The sequence below is a fragment of the Salmo salar genome, chromosome 17 (assembly GCF_965601325.2).
Source record: "Salmo salar chromosome 17, fSalSal1, whole genome shotgun sequence".
Taxonomy (NCBI): Eukaryota; Metazoa; Chordata; class Actinopteri; order Salmoniformes; family Salmonidae; genus Salmo; species Salmo salar.
In genome coordinates, this window is record NC_138307.1 from 74,935,249 (window position 1) to 74,951,703 (window position 16,455).

At 47.5% G+C, this 16,455-nt stretch overlaps 1 protein-coding gene across 1 annotated transcript in view; it reads right to left on the reverse strand.

Annotated features, from left to right (window-relative positions):
• Positions 1-15,791, reverse strand: part of LOC106594971 (NUAK family SNF1-like kinase 1) — a 47,227-nt gene extending 31,436 nt beyond the window's left edge. The window contains exon 1 of the mRNA XM_045700161.2: positions 15,039-15,791. Within this exon, the coding sequence (XP_045556117.1) occupies positions 15,039-15,347 (309 nt within the window). The 5' untranslated portion in view covers positions 15,348-15,791. The remainder of the gene's footprint in view (positions 1-15,038) is intronic.
• Between the last annotated feature and the right edge of the window lie 664 nt (positions 15,792-16,455).

A 16,455-nucleotide genomic window follows, 5' to 3' on the forward strand; every position in this document is an offset into this window, starting at 1 on the left:
TATACACCAGACTAACCCAGCTGGAGAGGAGAGATGCTACTGGGGGTTTATTGTGATGTACACACCAGACTAGCCCAGCTGGAGAGGAGAGATGCTACTGGGGGTTTATTGTGATGTATACACCAGACTAACCCAGCTGGAGAGGAGAGATTCTACTGGGGGTTTATTTTCATGTACACACCAGACTAGCCCAGCTGGAGAGGAGAGATGCTACTGGGGGTTTATTGTGATGTACACACCAGACTAATCCAGCTGGAGAGGAGAGATGCTACTGGGGGTTTATTGTGATGTATACACCAGAATAACCCAGCTGGAGAGGAGAGATGCTACTGGGGGTTTATTGTGATGTATACACCAGACTTGCCCAGCTGGAGAGGAGAGATGCTACTGGGGGTTTATTGTGATGTATACACCAGATTAACCCAGCTGGAGAGGAGAGATGCTACTGGGGGTTTATTGTGATGTACACACCAGAATAGCTCAGCTGGAGAGGAGAGATGCTACTGGGGGTTTATTGTGATGTATAGACCAGACTAACCCAGCTGGAGAGATGCTACTGGGGGTTTATTGTGATGTATACACCAGACTAACCCTGCTGGACAGATGCTACTGGGGGGGTTTATTGTGATGTATACACCAGACTAACCCAGCTGGAGAGGAGAGATGCTACTGGGGGGGTTATTGTGATGTACACACCAGACTAACCCAGCTGGAGAGATGCTACTGGAGGTTTATTGTGATGTATACACCAGACTAACCCTGCTGGAGAGATGCTACTGGGGGGGGTTATTGTGATGTATACACCAGACTAACCCTGCTGGAGAGGAGAGATGCTACTGGGGGGGTTATTGTGATGTACACACCAGACTAACCCAGCTGGAGAGATGCTACTGGGGGTTAATTGTGATGTATACACCAGACTAACCCAGCTGGAGAGATGCTACTGGGGTTAATTGTGATGTATACACCAGACTAACCCAGCTGGAGAGATGCTACTGGGGGTCTATTGTGATGTATACACCAGACTAACCCAGCTGGAGAGATGTTACTGGGGGTTTATTGTGATGTATACACCAGACTAACCCAGCTGGAGAGGAGAGATGCTACTGGGGGGGGGTTATTGTGATGTATAGACCAGACTAACCCAGCTGGAGAGATGCTACTGGGGGTTTATTGTGATGTATACACCAGACTAACCCTGCTGGAGAGATGCTACTGGGGGGGTTTATTGTGATGTATACACCAGACAAACCCTGCTGGAGAGGAGAGATGCTACTGGGGGGGTTATTGTGATGTACACACCAGACTAACCCAGCTGGAGAGATGCTACTGGGGTTTAATTGTGATGAATACACCAGACTAACCCAGCTGGAGAGATGCTACTGGGGGTTAATTGTGATGTATACACCAGACTAACCCAGCTGGAGAGATGCTACTGGGGGTTTATTGTGATGTACACACCAGACTAACCCAGCTGGAGAGGAGAGATGCTACTGGGGGTTTATTGTGATGTACACACCAGACTAACCCAGCTGGAGAGATGTTATTGGGGGTTAATTGTGATGTATACACCAGACTAACCCAGCTGGAGAGGAGAGATGCTACTGGGGGTTTATTGTGATGTATACACCAGAATAGCCAGCTGGAGAGGAGAGATGCTACTGGGGGTTTATTGTGATGTATACACCAGATTAACCCAGCTGGAGAGGAGAGATGCTACTGGGGGTTTATTGTGATGTACACACCAGACTAGCTCAGCTGGAGAGGAGAGATGCTACTGGGGGTTTATTGTGATGTATAGACCAGACTAACCCAGCTGGAGAGATGCTACTGCGGGTTTATTGTGATGTATACACCAGACTAACCCTGCTGGACAGATGCTACTGGGGGGGTTTATTGTGATGTATACACCAGACTAACCCAGCTGGAGAAGAGATATGCTACTGGGGGGGTTATTGTGATGTACACACCAGACTAACCCAGCTGGAGAGATGCTACTGGAGGTTTATTGTGATGTATACACCAGACTAACCCTGCTGGAGAGATGTTACTGGGGGGTGGGGGGGTTATTGTGATGTATACACCAGACTAACCCAGCTGGAGAGGAGAGATGCTACTGGGGGTTTATTGTGATGTATACACCAGACTAACCAAGCTGGAGAGGAGAGATGCTACTGGGGGTTTATTTTCATGTACACACCAGACTAGCCCAGCTGGAGAGGAGAGATGCTACTGGGGGTTAATTGTGGTGTACATACCAGACTAACCCAGCTGGAGAGTAGAGATGCTACTGGGGGTTTATTGTGATGTACACACCAGACTAACCCAGCTGGAGAGGAGAGATGCTACTGGGGGTTTATTGTGATGTATACACCAGACTAACCCAGCTGGAGAGGAGAGATGCTACTGGGGGTTTATTGTCATGTACACACCAGACTAGCCCAGCTGAAGAGATGCTACTGGGGGTTTATTGTGATGTATACACCAGACTAGCCCAGCTGGAGAGGAGAGATGCTACTGGGGGTTTATTGTCATGTACACACCAGACTAGCCCAGCTGCAGAGATGCTACTGGGGGTTTATTGTGATGTATACACCAGACTAGCCCAGCTGGAGAGGAGAGATGCTACTGGGGGTTTATTGTGATGTATACACCAGACTAACCCAGCTGGAGAGATGCTACTGGGGGTTTATTGTGATGTATACACCAGACTAACCCAGCTGGAGAGGAGAGATGCTACTGGGGGTTTATTGTGATGTATACACCAGACTAACCCAGCTGGAGAGGAGAGATGCTACTGGGGGTTTATTGTGATGTATACACCAGACTAACCCAGCTGGAGAGATGCTACTGGGGGTTTATTGTGATGTACACACCAGACTAGCCCAGCTGGAGAGATGTTACTGGGGGTTTATTGTGATGTATACAGCAGACTAACCAAGCTGGAGAGATGTTACTGGGGGTTTATTGTGATGTATACACCAGACTAGCCAGCTGGAGAGGAGAGATGCTACTGGGGGTTTATTGTGATGTATACACTTGACTAACCCAGCTGGAGAGGAGAGATGCTACTGGGGGTTTATTGTGATGTACACACCAGACTAACCCAGCTGGAGAGATGCTACTGGGGGTTTATTGTGATGTACACACCAGACTAACCCAGCTGGAGAGGAGAGATGCTACTGGGGGTTTATTGTCATGTACACACCAGACTAGCCCAGCTGCAGAGATGCTACTGGGGGTTTATTGTGATGTATACACCAGACTAGCCCAGCTGGAGAGGAGAGTTGCTACTGGGGGTTTATTGTGATGTATACACCAGACTAACCCAGCTGGAGAGATGCTACTCGGGGTTTATTGTGATGTATACACCAGACTAAATCAGCTGGAGAGGAGAGATGCTACTGGGGGTTTATTGTGATGTATACACCAGACTAACCCAGCTGGAGAGGAGAGATGCTACTGGGGGTTTATTGTGATGTATACACCAGACTAAGCCAGCTGGAGAGATGCTACTGGGGGGTTATTGTGATGTATACACCAGACTAACCAAGCTGGAGAGGAGAGATGCTACTGGGGGTTTATTATGATGTATACACCAGACTAACCCAGCTGGAGAGGAGAGATGCTACTGGGGGTTTATTGTGATGTATACACCAGACTAACCCAGCTGGAGAGATGCTACTGGGGGTTTATTGTGATGTATACACCAGAATAACCCAGCTGGAGAGGAGAGATGCTTCTGGGGGTTTATTGTGATGTATACACCAGACTAACCCAGCTGGAGAGATCATACTGGGGGGTTATTGTGATGTATACATCAGACTAACCCAGCTGAAGAGATGCTACTGGGGGTTTATTGTGATGTACACACCAGACTAGCCCAGCTGGAGAGATGTTACTGGGGGTTTATTGTGATGTATACACCAGACTAGCCAGCTGGAGAGGAGAGATGCTACTGGGGGTTTATTGTGATGTACACACCAGACTAACCCAGCTGGAGAGATGCTACTGGGGGTTTATTGTGATGTACACACCAGACTAACCCAGCTGGAGAGGAGAGATGCTACTTGGGGTTTATTGTCATGTACACACCAGACTAGCCCAGCTGGAGAGTAGAGATGCTACTGGGGGTTTATTGTGATGTATACACCAGACTAACCCAGCTGGAGAGGAGAGATGCTACTGGGGGTTTATTGTGATGTACACACCAGACTAGCCCAGCTGGAGAGGAGAGATGCTACTGGGGGTTTATTGTGATGTATACACCAGACTAACCCAGCTGGAGAGGAGAGATGCTACTGGGGGTTTATTTTCATGTACACACCAGACTAATCCAGCTGGAGAGGAGAGATGCTACCTGGGGTTTATTGTGATGTATACACCAGACTAACCCAGCTGGAGAGGAGAGATGCTACTGGGGGTTTATTGTGATGTATACACCAGACTTGCCCAGCTGGAGAGGAGAGATGCTACTGGGGGTTTATTGTGATGTATACACCAGATTAACCCAGCTGGAGAGGAGAGATGCTACTGGGGATTTATTGTGATGTACACACCAGACTAGCTCAGCTGGAGAGGAGAGATGCTACTGGGGGTTTATTGTGATGTATAGACCAGACTAACCCAGCTGGAGAGATGCAACTGGGGGGGTTTATTGTGATGTATACACCAGACTAACCCAGCTGGAGAGGAGAGATGCTACTGGGGGGGTTATTGTGATGTACACACCAGACTAACCCAGCTGGAGAGATGCTACTGGGGGTTTATTGTGATGTATACACAAGAATAACCCTGCTGGAGAGATGCTACTGGGGGGGTTTATTGTGATGTATACACCAGACAAACCCTGCTGGAGAGGAGAGATGCTACTGGGGGGGTTTATTGTGATGTATACACCAGAAAAACCCTGCTGGAGAGGAGAGATGCTACTGGGGGGGTTATTGTGATGTACACACCAGACTAACCCAGCTGGAGAGATGCTACTGGGGGTTAATTGTGATGAATACACCAGACTAACCCAGCTGGAGAGATGCTACTGGGTGTTAATTGTGATGTATACACCAGACTAACCCAGCTGGAGAGATGCTACTGGGGGTTTATTGTGATGTATACACCAGACTAACCCAGCTGGAGAGGAGAGATGCTACTGGGGGTTTATTGTGATGTACACACCAGACTAACCCAGCTGGAGAGATGCTACTGGGGGGTTTATTGTGATGTATACACCAGACTAACCCAGCTGGAGAGATGCTACTGGGGGGGGGGGGTTATTGTGATGTACACACCAGACTAACCCAGCTGGAGAGATGCTACTGGGGGTTTATTGTGATGTATACACCAGACTAACCCTGCTGGAGAGATGCTACTGGGGGGGGGGTTATTGTGATGTATACACTAGACTAACCCAACTGGAGAGGAGAGATGCAACTGGGGGTTTATTTTCATGTACATACCAGACTAACCCAGCTGGAGAGTAGAGATGCTACTGGGGGTTTATTGTGATTTACACACCAGACTAATCCAGCTGGAGAGGAGAGATGCTACTGGGGGTTTATTGTGATGTATACACCAGACTAACCCAGCTGGACAGGAGAGATGCTACTGGGGGGGTTATTGTGATGTACACACCAGACTAACCCAGCTGGAGAGATGCTACTGGGGGTTAATTGTGATGTATACACCAGACTAACCCAGCTGGAGAGATGCTACTGGGTGTTAATTGTGATGTATACACCAGACTAACCCAGCTGGAGAGATGCTACTGGGGGTTTATTGTGATGTATACACCAGACTAACCCAGCTGGAGAGGAGAGATGCTACTGGGGGTTTATTGTGATGTACACACCAGACTAACCCAGCTGGAGAGATGCTACTGGGGGGTTTATTGTGATGTATACACCAGACTAACCCAGCTGGAGAGATGCTACTGGGGGGGGGTTATTGTGATGTACACACCAGACTAACCCAGCTGGAGAGATGCTACTGGGGGTTTATTGTGATGTATACACCAGACTAACCCTGCTGGAGAGATGCTACTGGGGGGGGTTATTGTGATGTATACACCAGACAAACCCTGCTGGAGAGGAGAGATGCTACTGGGGGGGTTATTGTGATGTACACACCAGACTAACCCAGCTGGAGAGATGCTACTGGGGGTTAATTGTGATGAATACACCAGACTAACCCAGCTGGAGAGATGCTACTGGGGGTTAATTGTGATGTATACACCAGACTAACCCAGCTGGAGAGATGCTACTGGGGGTTTATTGTGATGTATACACCAGACTAACCCAGCTGGAGAGGAGAGATGCTACTGGGGGTTTATTGTGATGTACACACCAGACTAACCCAGCTGGAGAGATGTTATTGGGGGTTAATTGTGATGTATACACCAGACTAACCCAGCTGGATAGGAGAGATGCTACTGGGGGTTTATTGTGATGTACACACCAGACTAACCCAGCTGGAGAGATGTTATTGGGGGTTAATTGTGATGTACACACCAGACTAACCCAGCTGGAGAGATGTTATTGGGGGTTTATTGTGATGTATACACCAGACTAACCCAGCTGGAGAGATGCTACTGGGGGTTTATTGTGATGTACACACCAGACTAAGCCAGCTGGAGAGATGCTACTGGGGGTTAATTGTGATGAATACACCAGACTAACCCAGCTGGAGAGATGCTACTGGGGGTTAATTGTGATGTATATACCAGACTAACCCAGCTGGAGAGATGCTACTGGGGGTTTATTGTGATGTATACACCAGACTAACCCAGCTGGAGAGGAGAGATGCTACTGGGGGTTTATTGTGATGTACACACCAGACTAACCCAGCTGGAGAGATGTTATTGGGGGTTAATTGTGATGTATACACCAGACTAACCCAGCAGGATAGGAGAGATGCTACTGGGTGTTTATTGTGATGTATACACCAGACTAACCAAGCTGGAGACGAGAGATGCTACTGGGGGGGTTATTGTGATGTACACACCAGACTAACCCAGATGGAGAGATGCTACTGGGGGTTTATTGTGATGTATACACCAGACTAACCCAGCTGGAGAGATGCTACTGGGGGTTTATTGTGATGTATACACCAGACTAACCCAGCTGGAGAGGAGAGATGCTACTGGGTGTTTATTGTGATGTATACACCAGACTAACCAAGCTGGAGACGAGAGATGCTACTGGGGGGGTTATTGTGATGTACACACCAGACTAACCCAGCTGGAGAGATGTTATTGGGGGTTAATTGTGATGTATACACCAGACTAACCCAGCAGGATAGGAGAGATGCTACTGGGGGTTTATTGTGATGTATACACCAGACTAACCCAGCTGGAGAGATACTACTGGGGGTTTATTGTGATGTATACACCAGACTAACCCAGCTGGAGAGATGCTACTGGGGGTTTATTGTGATGTATACACCAGACTAACCCAGCTGGAGAGGAGAGATGCTACTGGGGGTTTATTGTGATGTATACACCAGACTAACCCAGCTGGAGAGGAGAGATGCTACTGGGGGTTTATTGTGATGTATACACCAGACTAACCCTGCTGGAGAGGAGAGATGCTACTGGGGGTTTATTGTGATGTACACACCAGACTAGCCAGCTGGAGAGGAGAGATGCTACTGGGGGTTTATTGTGATGTACACACCAGACTAACCCAGCTGGAGAGATCCTACTGGGGGGTTATTGTGATGTATACACCAGACTAACCCAGCTGGAGAGATGCTACTGGGGGTTTATTGTGATGTACACACCAGACTAGCCAGCTGGAGAGGAGAGATGCTACTGGGGGTTTATTGTGATGTACACACCAGACTAACCCAGCTGGAGAGGAGAGATGCTACTGGGGGGTTATTGTGATGTATACACCAGACTAACCCAGCTGGAGAGGAGAGATGCTACTGGGGGTTTATTGTGATGTATACACCAGACTAGCCCAGTTGGAGAGGAGAGATGCTACTGGGGGGTTTATTGTGATGTATACACCAGACTAGCCCAGCTGGAGAGGAGAGATGCTACTGGGGGTTTATTGTGATGTACACACCAGACTAGCCAGCTGGAGAGGAGAGATGCTACTGGGGGTTTATTGTGATGTATACACCAGACTAACCAAGCTGGAGAGGAGAGATGCTACTGGGGGTTCATTGTGATGTATACACCAGACTAGCCCAGCTGGAGAGGAGAGATGCTACTGGGGGTTTATTGTGATGTATACACCAGACTAACCCAGCTGGAGAGATGCTACTGGGGGTTTATTGTGATGTATACACCAGACTAGCCAGCTGGAGAGGAGAGATGCTACTGGGGGTTTATTGTGATGTACACACCAGACTAACCCAGCTGGAGAGATGCTACTGGGGGTTTATTGTGATGTACACACCAGACTAATCCAGCTGGAGAGGAGAGATGCTACCTGGGGTTTATTGTGATGTATACACCAGACTAACCCAGCTGGAGAGGAGAGATGCTACTGGGGGTTTATTGTGATGTATACACCAGACTTGCCCAGCTGGAGAGGAGAGATGCTACTGGGGGTTTATTGTGATGTATACACCAGATTAACCCAGCTGGAGAGGAGAGATGCTACTGGGGGTTTATTGTGATGTACACACCAGACTAGCTCAGCTGGAGAGGAGAGATGCTACTGGGGGTTTATTGTGATGTATAGACCAGACTAACCCAGCTGGAGAGATGCTACTGGGGGTTTATTGTGATGTATACACCAGACTAACCCTGCTGGACAGATGCAACTGGGGGGGGTTTATTGTGATGTATACACCAGACTAACCCAGCTGGAGAGGAGAGATGCTACTGGGGGGGTTATTGTGATGTATACACAAGACTAACCCTGCTGGAGAGATGCTACTGGGGGGGTTTATTGTGATGTATACACCAGAAAAACCCTGCTGGAGAGGAGAGATGCTACTGGGGGGGTTATTGTGATGTACACACCAGACTAACCCAGCTGGAGAGATGCTACTGGGGGTTTATTGTGATGTATACACAAGACTAACCCTGCTGGAGAGATGCTACTGGGGGGGTTTATTGTGATGTATACACCAGACAAACCCTGCTGGAGAGGAGAGATGCTACTGGGGGGGTTTATTGTGATGTATACACCAGACTAACCCAGCTGGAGAAGAGAGATGCTACTGGGGGGGTTATTGTGATGTATACACAAGACTAACCCTGCTGGAGAGATGCTACTGGGGGGGGTTATTGTGATGTATACACCAGAAAAACCCTGCTGGAGAGGAGAGATGCTACTGGGGGGTTTATTGTGATGTATACACCAGACTAACCCAGCTGGAGAGTAGAGATGCTACTTGGGGTTTATTGTGATGTACACACCAGACTAATCCAGCTGGAGAGGAGAGATGCTACTGGGGGTTTATTGTGATGTATACACCAGACTAACCCAGCTGGACAGGAGAGATGCTACTGGGGGGGTTATTGTGATGTACACACCAGACTAACCCAGCTGGAGAGATGCTACTGGGGGTTAATTGTGATGTATACACCAGACTAACCCAGCTGGAGAGATGCTACTGGGTGTGAATTGTGATGTATACACCAGACTAACCCAGCTGGAGAGATGCTACTGGGGGTTTATTGTGATGTATACACCAGACTAACCCAGCTGGAGAGGAGAGATGCTACTGGGGGTTTATTGTGATGTACACACCAGACTAACCCAGCTGGAGAGATGCTACTGGGGGGTTTATTGTGATGTATACACCAGACTAACCCAGCTGGAGAGATGCTACTGGGGGGGGGTTATTGTGATGTACACACCAGACTAACCCAGCTGGAGAGATGCTACTGGGGGTGTATTGTGATGTATACACCAGACTAACCCTGCTGGAGAGATGCTACTGGGGGGGGGTTATTGTGATGTATACACCAGACTAACCCAACTGGAGAGGAGAGATGCAACTGGGGGTTTATTTTCATGTACATACCAGACTAACCCAGCTGGAGAGTAGAGATGCTACTGGGGGTTTATTGTGATTTACACACCAGACTAATCCAGCTGGAGAGGAGAGATGCTACTGGGGGTTTATTGTGATGTATACACCAGACTAACCCAGCTGGACAGGAGAGATGCTACTGGGGGGGTTATTGTGATGTACACACCAGACTAACCCAGCTGGAGAGATGCTACTGGGGGTTAATTGTGATGTATACACCAGACTAACCCAGCTGGAGAGATGCTACTGGGTGTTAATTGTGATGTATACACCAGACTAACCCAGCTGGAGAGATGCTACTGGGGGTTTATTGTGATGTATACACCAGACTAACCCAGCTGGAGAGGAGAGATGCTACTGGGGGTTTATTGTGATGTACACACCAGACTAACCCAGCTGGAGAGATGCTACTGGGGGGTTTATTGTGATGTATACACCAGACTAACCCAGCTGGAGAGATGCTACTGGGGGGGGGTTATTGTGATGTACACACCAGACTAACCCAGCTGGAGAGATGCTACTGGGGGTTTATTGTGATGTATACACCAGACTAACCCTGCTGGAGAGATGCTACTGGGGGGGGTTATTGTGATGTATACACCAGACAAACCCTGCTGGAGAGGAGAGATGCTACTGGGGGGGTTATTGTGATGTACACACCAGACTAACCCAGCTGGAGAGATGCTACTGGGGGTTAATTGTGATGAATACACCAGACTAACCCAGCTGGAGAGATGCTACTGGGGGTTAATTGTGATGTATACACCAGACTAACCCAGCTGGAGAGATGCTACTGGGGGTTTATTGTGATGTATACACCAGACTAACCCAGCTGGAGAGGAGAGATGCTACTGGGGGTTTATTGTGATGTACACACCAGACTAACCCAGCTGGAGAGATGTTATTGGGGGTTAATTGTGATGTATACACCAGACTAACCCAGCTGGATAGGAGAGATGCTACTGGGGGTTTATTGTGATGTACACACCAGACTAACCCAGCTGGAGAGATGTTATTGGGGGTTAATTGTGATGTACACACCAGACTAACCCAGCTGGAGAGATGTTATTGGGGGTTTATTGTGATGTATACACCAGACTAACCCAGCTGGAGAGATGCTACTGGGGGTTTATTGTGATGTACACACCAGACTAAGCCAGCTGGAGAGATGCTACTGGGGGTTAATTGTGATGAATACACCAGACTAACCCAGCTGGAGAGATGCTACTGGGGGTTAATTGTGATGTATACACCAGACTAACCCAGCTGGAGAGATGCTACTGGGGGTTTATTGTGATGTATACACCAGACTAACCCAGCTGGAGAGGAGAGATGCTACTGGGGGTTTATTGTGATGTACACACCAGACTAACCCAGCTGGAGAGATGTTATTGGGGGTTAATTGTGCTGTATACACCAGACTAACCCAGCAGGATAGGAGAGATGCTACTGGGTGTTTATTGTGATGTATACACCAGACTAACCAAGCTGGAGACGAGAGATGCTACTGGGGGGGTTATTGTGATGTACACACCAGACTAACCCAGCTGGAGAGATGCTACTGGGGGTTTATTGTGATGTATACACCAGACTAACCCAGCTGGAGAGATGCTACTGGGGGTTTATTGTGATGTATACACCAGACTAACCCAGCTGGAGAGGAGAGATGCTACTGGGTGTTTATTGTGATGTATACACCAGACTAACCAAGCTGGAGACGAGAGATGCTACTGGGGGGGGTTATTGTGATGTACACACCAGACTAACCCAGCTGGAGAGATGTTATTGGGGGTTAATTGTGATGTATACACCAGACTAACCCAGCAGGATAGGAGAGATGCTACTGGGGGTTTATTGTGATGTATACACCAGACTAACCCAGCTGGAGAGATGCTACTGGGGGTTTATTGTGATGTATACACCAGACTAACCCAGCTGGAGAGATGCTACTGGGGGTTTATTGTGATGTATACACCAGACTAACCCAGCTGGAGAGGAGAGATGCTACTGGGGGTTTATTGTGATGTATACACCAGACTAACCCAGCTGGAGAGGAGAGATGCTACTGGGGGTTTATTGTGATGTATACACCAGACTAACCCTGCTGGAGAGGAGAGATGCTACTGGGGGTTTATTGTGATGTACACACCAGACTAGCCAGCTGGAGAGGAGAGATGCTACTGGGGGTTTATTGTGATGTACACACCAGACTAACCCAGCTGGAGAGATCCTACTGGGGGGTTATTGTGATGTATACACCAGACTAACCCAGCTGGAGAGATGCTACTGGGGGTTTATTGTGATGTACACACCAGACTAGCCAGCTGGAGAGGAGAGATGCTACTGGGGGTTTATTGTGATGTACACACCAGACTAACCCAGCTGGAGAGGAGAGATGCTACTGGGGGGTTATTGTGATGTATACACCAGACTAACCCAGCTGGAGAGGAGAGATGCTACTGGGGGTTTATTGTGATGTATACACCAGACTAGCCCAGTTGGAGAGGAGAGATGCTACTGGGGGGTTTATTGTGATGTATACACCAGACTAGCCCAGCTGGAGAGGAGAGATGCTACTGGGGGTTTATTGTGATGTACACACCAGACTAGCCAGCTGGAGAGGAGAGATGCTACTGGGGGTTTATTGTGATGTATACACCAGACTAACCAAGCTGGAGAGGAGAGATGCTACTGGGGGTTTATTGTGATGTATACACCAGACTAGCCCAGCTGGAGAGGAGAGATGCTACTGGGGGTTTATTGTGATGTATACACCAGACTAGCCCAGCTGGAGAGATGCTACTGGGGGTTTATTGTGATGTATACACCAGACTAGCCCAGATGGTACACCCCCCCCCCCCCCCCTTATCTCTGTCTCTCTCTCTCTCCTTAGACCTGTCTCTGAAATACCTATCTATCCAGAGAAGCTGGCGCAGAACACAGGCACTCACACACACTTACACACACTCACACACACTTACACACCCTGACAGGTCAACATAGAAGTGTTCCCTTCCTGCTGCTTGGCTGACCCTGTCAACCTGCTCCTCTCACTGCCTTGATAACAACATTACCAGACCAGACCAGGCCAGGCCAGGCCAGGCCAGGGAAAGCTGCATAATTACATAACATTCAATCTAAAGGCTCTCTCAACCCTCCACCATATGACTTTGTTTTATGTCTCTTTTGGGAAAAAAGATTCAGGGTGGGAACACAAACGTTCAGTCAGTCAGTCAGAGAGACAGATTAAACACACACACATGTCGACTCAACCGTGTGTATCATGATTGACTGACTCAAAGTCCCACTGAATGCTCTTGTACGGTCGCAGCCATGAGACTGAATGCTCTTGTACGGTAGCAGCCAGGAGACTGAATGCTCTTGTACGGTAGCAGCCAGGAGACTGAATGCTCTTGTACGGTAGCAGCCAGGAGACTGAATGCTCTTGTACGGTAGCAGCCAGGAAACTGAATGCTCTTGTACGGTAGCAGCTAGGAAACTGAATGCTCTTGTACGGTAGCAGCCAGGAGACTGAAGACTCTTGCATGGTAGCAGGCAGGAGACTGTACGCTATGCTGGTGGTTTTATAGCAGCTAATCTCAATGAGTCACCGCGGCCTAAAAATCCCCAAACTATTCCATCCAGACTTCTGTTTGTATTGTCTGTGTGAGTGTGTGTTCACTCACTGGCTCATCCTCTCTCTCTGTCTAGTAAGCAGGGTGTCCTGAAACAGGCATGTCTCCAGACCTCTTAGACATGGACAGAGAGGCATTTCTATGCCTGACAGAGCCCACACACAGAAGGGTAATGTATAGGAGGCTATGTGGTGTCTTCTCTTCCTGGCTATACAGGATAACCAGTGAGAATGTAGCCCCCCCCTCTCTCTCTCTCTCTCTACTGTTCATACAGTTAAGTCATTAGGTACCTCATCAATACAGCGACCAAGTGAGAAGCTCCCGCCGTGTATGTATGTATGTATGTATGTATGTATGTATGTATGTATGTATGTATGTATGTATGTATGTATGTATGTATGTATGTATGTATGTATGTATGTATGTATGTATGTATGTATGTATGTATGTATGTATATGTGGGTTTGTGTGTGTGTACCCCACACGTAACCTCTCCAAGAGGCTCTGCTTCCTTCACACCTAGGTGTTAGTCCCAATGAGGAAACACACACACCAGACTGTCTACTTTCCTCCTGCATACCTCACACTTGGAAAGTTCTAGTTGCCAAGCCAGGGGGTGACCAGAGGTCAAATAATACCCTCAGTATCGCTCTCTCTCTCTGCTCTCTGCTCTCTCTCTCTGCTCTCTCCCCTCCTACTGTCTCTTCACACAGTACAGAGGTTGAATAACCAACCCACTAGACCTATTTTAGTACTAGTCAACAAAATACCTGAAATATCCCTATAATTCACATGTCATGGCTACAGGGAAGGTGGTTCAAGGTGGATTATTACATGGATTTGTCAGTGCATGTTCAGTGGGACAAAACTTTCATTTTTACTCATGCATCTCAGCTCATCAAAACTCACAAGTTAAAGTCAACAGAATTAGACAAGAGACTCATTCTTCTGAGGTCTGGTAACACTGAAAACACATATTATAAATGGAAACTACATTTAGCTACATGGGCCCCAATGTATTTTTAAACTGACCTTTGACTCATCTTGTATAAGCAGTGTGACCTCTGAGGCAATACAACCGATTTTGTCTCCTGAAGCCAAGTGTGTAATTATGGCCATAAAACCACATTAAATGGGCTCATTGCTGAATTTAAATTGGAAAGCTGAAATCCCACGTGGCATCATCAGGGAATTCAAGGGATTTCTGATTGACACGCCATGCACATGGGAGTGTTTATGAATATTATAAATGAAACACCAACATATCACTATATTTAGTTGCCAGACGCTGTGTTTTGATGTTCTTACATCACAACCTACATTATAATGGTGTTATTCACTTGTTCTAACGCACCAAGTTCCAATTGTCACATTAGTTTAATTAGCCGTTAGTCGTTGTCTAAAACTCACCACTTTGCCGGATTGTCTCTCGATGGCTTTCTTCACCTTGCCGTAAGTCCCTTTCCCCAGTGTCTCCAGCAGTTCGTAGCGGTGCTTCAGGTTGTGCTTGTGGTGATGTTTCTTCACGCTAGAGTTCGACCATCTTCCGTCATCCAGGATCGAGACGTCACCAAGGTAGTCGACAGGTAAAGGTCTGTCCCCCCAAATCTGCACATCGCTCTGTCCTACCTCAGTCCCAGCGCTGGACGTGGACACATTGGACACGTTAGATGCCGTGGACACATTGGATAGCCGACGAGCTTTTGAAGCAGTTTCCATCAGGATAACTAATAAAGTGTCAATATGATCAAATCCAAGTGGACCTAATGACGGCTATCCGTGCTTTAATGTATGTGTCTTGGAAATACACCTCCAAATATATACAAATATTTGTGTTTTGATGAAAAGTAAATTATTCAATTATTGGTGCAAAATCTCTTATTCCTCAATTGTTTCCACTGTGCTCCGTTCTCGTCGTTCACTTATGGTAATCCTATTGATGCTCTAATGGTAGCAAAATGAGACCAACCGGGCGTTTTGGAATTGTTGGATACAGCTTCGCATTCATTCTCTATCAGAACCATGCGTAATTGCTCTCTCCGATGTTGCGCTTGTCTTGACAGCGACGATCCGCGCCTAGGTCATAGCTGTGGATGCGATGTATTCGAGTGTGACACACAGAGCTGTTCGGGTTTGTTTCTCATCGACTCTCTTTCATACGCCCTCTCTTCCTTTCGCTGTTTCTTTTTGTCAGAGAGGTGTAAGGAGCTGGAGCCAGTAGCGGCAGGAGGGGGGTGGGGTCTAGACCCATACTGTCCCCTTTCCATGATTGCCTTTTGTGTGTGTTATTAGAAAGAGAGACATGGGCTAAAAGCAAGTATTGTACACTGCGCTGGCTTTGCCTGTTGAAAGAACAAGCAAACTTGGAGCAAAAGACAATTTTAGAAAAGTATGAATGTCTTACTAGACATGCTCTTGCTTTGATAAAGGGGTATATTAGTCAATTCTCTGTAGAATTCTCCAGTAAATGTATTCCAACCTTGAGATGAGGCGACCTTGGTTTGTCCTATAGCTCTGTAGCAGGCGATGTGTGTAATTACTTAACATGGTGACACTCCTCTTGAACATGGTGTGCCTATGGGTGCTCAGACTACCTAATGGTAAACCAGGCCCTCCTGTAGTCCCTAGAGAAATCATTTACACCCACCCACACAGGAAGGGAATGAGAGAGAGATTAGAAATACAATATACATTCTACCTTCTCATGTTGTTGTACCCTACTGATAGGATCCTTGTTAGTGTAATAGATCCACTTGACTGGCCAGCTAGCCTTAGCCAATGTCATTTTGCTATAGTAAGATGTCATACTGACATCTCTTCGGCAGAG